Below are 6,664 nucleotides of genomic sequence, written 5' to 3'. Positions count from 1 at the left end.
CCCAATAAAAATCTTTAAAAAAACAAAACAAAATTGATTCCTTGACTTTAAAACTTTCCACAAAACTCCAGACCCAGATAAATTCATTGGTGAATTCTATCACACATTTAAGGAAGAATACCAATTCTATATGAACTCTTTCAGAAAAGAGAGAAAGAAGGAACACTTCCCAACTCATTACCATTATACAAAAACCAGATAAAGATTTTACAAGAATACAAAACCAAACCCTCATGAACACAGACATAAAAATACTTTAAAGAGTATTAGCAAATTAAATTCAGTAATATATGAAAAAAGAATAATACTCATACATGATAACCAAGTGGGATGTATCCAAGGAGAGTAAAGTTGACATAATATTCAAAAATCAATTGATGTAATTCACATAATAAAACAGCAAAGCTGTGTGATCATTTTCGTATATGCAAACAAAAGCATTTAACAAAAAAATCAGCATCCATTAATGATTTTAAAAATTCTCAAAAAGACTTTAGGTGAACAAACATGTTGTTTACTTAATACAGAAAAGTCATCACAGTTGTCATTATTGCCTATTTTGTTAAAGTGTTGAGCATTTTGTAATTTTCAGAGTTCATGATGTTTATTTATATGTAACTACTAGTGTTTATGCCTGAATTTCCCCCGCTGAAATTGATTTTAATTATCATGTATTACTTATTCCCAGTAGTATTAAACTAGACCTCCTCCAGCAAAAGCAGATTTCATGCAGTATAAGCTCAGAGAAATGAAATAAATGTCCATTCTAAATGAGACCTGCATGAAATATTGAGCAAGAAGCCCATAATGAACTACGGTATCAGTTATATAAATACAATATGTCTTCTTAATCTACCAGATTACAATCATTCATTAAATGAGTAAATATTTTTTTAAAACTGTTATGTACTAGGTGCTAAGAGTTCAATCATCCTAATCATGCTTTAAGGAGCCTAGTCTCGTGGTCTAGGAGTAGACAGACAGTTACAACGCTGAGTACTAAGTGTTAATCCTGTAATAGAAATGTATACAAAGAGCAGTTGAAACAAGGATAAGATACTAACTGATTCTGCTTGGGGGGACTGGGAGATTTCTTAATTTTCACAAGCAATTCAAGCAAACCAATTCTCCAAGCAAAGCTTCCCTAATCTCTTAAAGAACAAAAATTAAGCCTTTAATGGCTTCTCAACATACAATACCATTTCCCTAAGGCTACAACCACATAAAACACCTTATGAATTTCACATACAAAAAATAGACTTTCAATTTGGGAAAATAAAGTAAAAGTATTTGAGGGGAGCAGATGAGGTTTTGATAATTGATAAAATCTATAGTCTACCCCTATGTAACTCAAAATTGTCTCTACAGGTCACAGGTTATTAGGGCTGGAGTACCTTTTTTGAATGTATTGAATGTATACGTTTTTATGGGTAAATTAACTGCAATTGTGGAAAAACTATACAATGGTACAATAGAAGAAGCAACAGTACAGGACAGAGAGGTTCAGACAGTCCTGGATTCAAACTCTCTGACCCTAAATAAGATGGTTTATCCTACCTTGAGTTTCCTCTTCTGTAAAATGGGAGTAGTAACAATTACTTTTTAGAGTTATTATAAAAGTTAAATAAAATGATGCATGAAAACTTCTTGAAACAATGCCTGGCACATAGCAAGTACTCCTGGGTTCATGGGTGCTATAATCATTATCACCATTATCACTGCCATCATGGTGGTGATGATGATGATGATGACGGTGGTGGTGGTAGTGGTTGGTGGTGATGGCGATGATTATGATGATGATGGTATTCTTTGTTTTGTTATTGTTATTACAGTGTGCTAAGGAGAGAAATAATTAATTTTCTTCTTCTAGACACCTCCCAAAGATGGGTTTGTGATCGCTGATGTTCAACCAGTTACAGGCAGTTCTCCAGAGGGAAAACAGTCTTCTTCATCAGCTTTCCGATCTTCTTCCTCTTTAAAAAAGAAGAATCAGCCAGGGGAGAAAGAACTCCCACCCTGGCGATCCTCTGACAAGCATCCAACTGATATCATCCGCTTCAATTACCTGGACAACTGTGACCCCATTGGGCCAATCTGGCATGGGTGAGAACCTCCATGTCCTTTCCACTTCTTTGCTGTCAGAAATAGTGTGCTGGTACCTCAACAGATGAAAATAGAACTTACTGTGAAAAACAAAAGCTTTTTAAAACAAAATGTAATTGAAAAAAAACCAAAGGAACCATTACTGGTAAACTGGCCCTGTTTGTTAGGATTTGTTTGCATTTTGTAGCTGTCATGATTTCACATTACAATTTCTTTTACCGTTTTAAAACCTCAAATTCCAGTCCAGCACCATAGGGTTCATTCTAGTCTTTCCTTTTTCTGTGTTTGCACCTCCCTTCTCTGACAGTGAGAAACCTGGCTCTCGTATTTATTTATTTATTGCTTACTATATAAGCTATATAGCATTTATATTATGTATTGTACAGTTGACCCTAGAAAACATAGGTATTAGGGGTGTCAACCCACACAGAGTTGAAAATCCACATATAACTCTTGACTCCCCCAAAACCTAACCTAGTCAGCCCTTCACATTCACAGATTTAACCAACCACAGAGGGAAAACAGTGTGGGAATCTGTGGTTAGGAATCTGTGGTTGGGAATGTGAAAATAACTGTTTTTGATCCACAGTTGGTTGAATCCATAGATGCTAAACCTGTGGTTATGAAGGGACAACTGTATTAATTGAAAAAAATCTGTGTATAAGTGGATTTGCGCAGTTCAAACCCATGTTGCTCGAGGGCCGACTTATAGCCATATATAATTTTGTATAAAAAAATTTGTGTTTATATAATTATATAAATACACACACATACAGAGTATCTGTTTACTTACAAATTCTGAAAGTAATATATGATTATCAACACAAATCAAACTGGAATTCAGTTTTTTTTTTTTNAAAAAAAAAAAAAAAAAAAAAAAGAAGTAAGCAAGGGCATAATGGGCATATTAAAGTTCTTTTTAAGCTAGAAACTAATAATGTAAAGGCATTTACATATCGTACAAAGTAAATAACACAAGAGTATTTTTTCTAGTGGCTTTCTATGCTTTACTCATATAGCCAATGTTTATGTTTATTCTTGTAGTCACAGTTAATTAGATAACTTACAGGAAATTTTTATGAGCCTTTTCTTTATGGCATGATCTATACATATGCAGAGCTGTGCATGGCTTTGTGCAATAAATGAGTTCCTGAAAAATTATGTGTAAATTAAATTGTTAAATGATTTTTAAAACCACAGGGTACCATACCTTATGCAAAAGCAACAGTGAATCCTTTTAAAATTGAAGAATCCTTTTGAAATACGAATAGTCAACTCCTAACTTGCTCACTTGGGTTTAGTTTTATTTGTGTTTCCTGAAAGTAAAATCCATCTACATTTAATATAGTCATAAACTGTGCATAGTTAATATTGTTACAATTGCAATGATAAAACTAGCCTTTCTGATTTCAGTAATTGGTGTGTTCCATGATGATTTCTTTAAGGAAGAAAATTTTAAACGGCAGTGATGGAAAAGTTATTTTAAAAATGACCATAGCTCTGACTTCTTTTTTCATAAGGCTTTTCTTGACTCTGTTTCTCAGTTATGGGCAGAGAGTGGCATTTAATAGCTGAAGCTTAGGTTGTTCTGGGGCAGAGGAGAGAAAGGGATTAATCAACTTGTAGAATAAAAAGAGGTTTTGAGTATTAAATGTAAAACTGACTTCAATCCTTTGCCTTTAGCACTTTTTCCACAAAATATTTATGCATAACTATATTTAAAAATAGTGAATAGTTCTGATACTACTCCTTGCTTAGTATTAAATTTCTGTAGGGAGTACTTTGTTATATTAAACTTGAGTTTTTCTGTTAAAGAAATAGGCCTAAATTAGAAAGCCAAAGGTTAATAAAATCAAATAATAACCTTAAATTTATTGGTTAAAGAAAAGAAATAGACCTAAGTCTATTTTTTTGTCAGAAAGACTAAGGTTATAAAGCCGTCTGACTAAGGTTTTAAAGTCAACTGTCAGCACTACACATTCTTGAATAATTTGTGTAATTCCCTGAGAGGTCGTTCCAATGATGGAGAACATAGGCAGCCACTGGAGGAGAGCGTAATTTACCTTCCCTCAAGCACCATCACCATCTCCCTCCCCTCCAAACGCTGTTCCCCTCCCCCAATTCCCCAACTAAAAAAAATAAAATAAAAGACAGAAAGGAAAAGAACTCTACCAGGTTGTTGATAATGTTCATCTCTGTTTGATGGGGTTATGGGTATTGTTTTTCTTTGAACTTCTCGGAATTTTCCAAATTTTCCTCAATGAGAATGTTGTCATTCAAGGGAAATGTTATTTGAAATAGCTAATCCTATCATCTATGTGTACCATATGTCAGTCTTGCAAGATTTCAGCATTATATTTATTCCCAGTACTGACTGTGAGGAAGACACAGGTAGTTGTTCTTCAGCTAGATGCAAAGTGAACAATAAATTTATTACAGTAAGATGAGCTTTGAGCTGCTTAAAAGATATAAGGGGTATCTTATAGTTTTATCTACTTACAATTCTCATTCTTGTCGACCTTTAAAAAACAAAAATAAAAAGCAAAACAAACAAAAACCTTATCTATGGTGGGTGGGGAGAACCTACTTAAATACTCAGGTCTAAACAAGATCTAAGGAACAGAATAATATTGATACATTTTTTTCCCCATCCCCTCCCTCCAAAACCTCACCTCTCCACTGAATTCTGAGTTAATTAGCTATCAGGGGATAAAGATCTGTGTTGTTTCATTCTGGGTTGAATAAAGTAGGTGTGATTTCAGTTCCTGCCTGGGGGCTCTATCAGATCCTCTAACCTTTTTCTTCCTTCCAGCTCCTTAACCTCTTATTTCTTCTAATTGTGCCCTCCTTTTTTCCTGCATGTCTCATCTTCAGCACATAAAACAATGCCAAGCATATTAGGAACTCAATACATGGTGGAGAGCTGATAGACAAGTGGGTGTATGGATAGCAAGGCTCATTATAGAGTGTTCTGTTTGTTTGTTATTTTTGGTGTTTAAAATTATTAGTTAATTAATCTTGAAAAAGAGTTTTCCAGTTTTCCAAGGACGAAATTTGGGTTTGAAGGTGAGATGTCGTCTTTGCAACCCTTAACAGCTAAGACATAGAACCCCTAGTGTCAACTTGATGTATCAACTTGATGCTAGTTTCCAGTAAGACTTATTCAAAATGGGAAATAAATTAGTGTAAATACTGCTACATATAGGGTCGCCTCCACTGTTTGCTGAGTGTATGAGATTGACCATAATGCTATGGAAATGGAATGTACAGAACAAATACTTTGTGTGCTACAGAATCCTAAAGGTGATATAGGACATACCAGCTAGTATCAGTGTTTATGAGTTCTGTTTATAACGCTTGTTTTTAGTTAAATCATAAGAATGGAGGGAAAACAGACACATACCATGAAAAGAGTAAACAATATGCAGACCTGAGTTTCTATCACCTTTGTGTAACTGTCATATGAAATTCAGAAACCTTTAGGAAATTCCAAAGTCTGTGTCTGAGCCTTCGTTTCCTCATTTGCAATATGAGAGAAATCATTTTACTTTTCTCCTTAGATTGGTTGCTATGAGAATAATTAATAGATGCTCGATAAATATTAGTTGACTCTGATTCTAAGTCTGGATTCACATTTAAAGAAAATCCTTCAGCCTGGATAAGAAGCATTTCAGGTAGGCAGTAAATAAGCTGTGATTTGGAAAGAAAGAACAAAAAAGTTATTTCAGGTCCAGGATGACATGACCACTCAAAACCTAGAGAAAGTGGACATGTAAACTGAGTAGACTTTTTTTTTGTTGGTCATGTTTTTCCAGGTGAGCTGGCATTGGAAGAACTTAACGGAGCTGGATCAGCTCTGGATGCTCAAATGTTTACGGTTTAACTGGTGCATCAGTTTTTCTCCAACGCCCTTTGAGCAGGGTATATGGAAGAAGCACTACATTCAAATGGTGAAAGAACTTCATGTTACCAAGCCTAAGGTAAATTTGGGGCACAAAGCAACAAATGTACAAACATCAGCTCTTTAGGAATTCTAGAACTAAGACTAAATGATCACACTGGAATTTGGGACAGGGAGTTGGTTCAAAGAAGTCTAGTATGACTTCCAAATTCTCCTTTTTTGAGAACTTGACAGCCCATTCAAGATATCCATGTTATCTGAGAGCCCTCATCCGACACTCCCAAATCATAGTTCCACCCAGGAGGTTAGGACTGGCATTTCTCACTCAGCCCAGGTCCTGGATTTTTGTGTGTCTGACTCCCACGCCAGACAATTCTGACACTGGGACTCTGTGGTAATGCTTATAGTATTTGTTATGTATGGACCATCACATTTTACTTTACTAATTCAAATTGCTATGATTCGTCCAGGTGACCTGAAATTTATTTTTTGTTATTTGTAAGGAAAAGTTTTCTAGTATATCAAGAAGTAAGCAGGGCCAGCCAAGTGGCTCAGTTGGTTAAGAGCTCGCCCAAGAGTTTGAGCTCTGAGCAACAGCGGTTCGAGTCCAGCCCAAGCTGAGCAGCCGCTGAGCTGCCAACAGGTAGCAGGATGGCTCAG

At 35.3% G+C, this 6,664-nt stretch overlaps 1 protein-coding gene across 4 annotated transcripts in view; it reads left to right on the top strand.

Annotated features, from left to right (window-relative positions):
- FBXO16 (F-box protein 16) overlaps window positions 1-6,664 on the top strand; it is a 56,538-nt gene that overhangs the window by 30,691 nt on the left and 19,183 nt on the right. For all 4 annotated transcript variants that reach the window (XM_019636225.1, XM_019636227.1, XM_019636224.1 and 1 more), the window contains one exon: window positions 1,871-2,103. In XM_019636225.1, coding sequence (XP_019491770.1) covers window positions 1,871-2,103 — 233 coding nt within the window. The remainder of the gene's footprint in view (window positions 1-1,870; window positions 2,104-6,664) is intronic.

The sequence above is a fragment of the Hipposideros armiger genome, unplaced genomic scaffold (assembly GCF_001890085.2).
Source record: "Hipposideros armiger isolate ML-2016 unplaced genomic scaffold, ASM189008v1 scaffold_27, whole genome shotgun sequence".
NCBI lineage: Eukaryota > Metazoa > Chordata > Mammalia > Chiroptera > Hipposideridae > Hipposideros > Hipposideros armiger.
The sequence above is the reverse complement of the archived record's forward strand: the minus strand, read 5'-3'. Positions and strand labels throughout refer to the sequence as shown.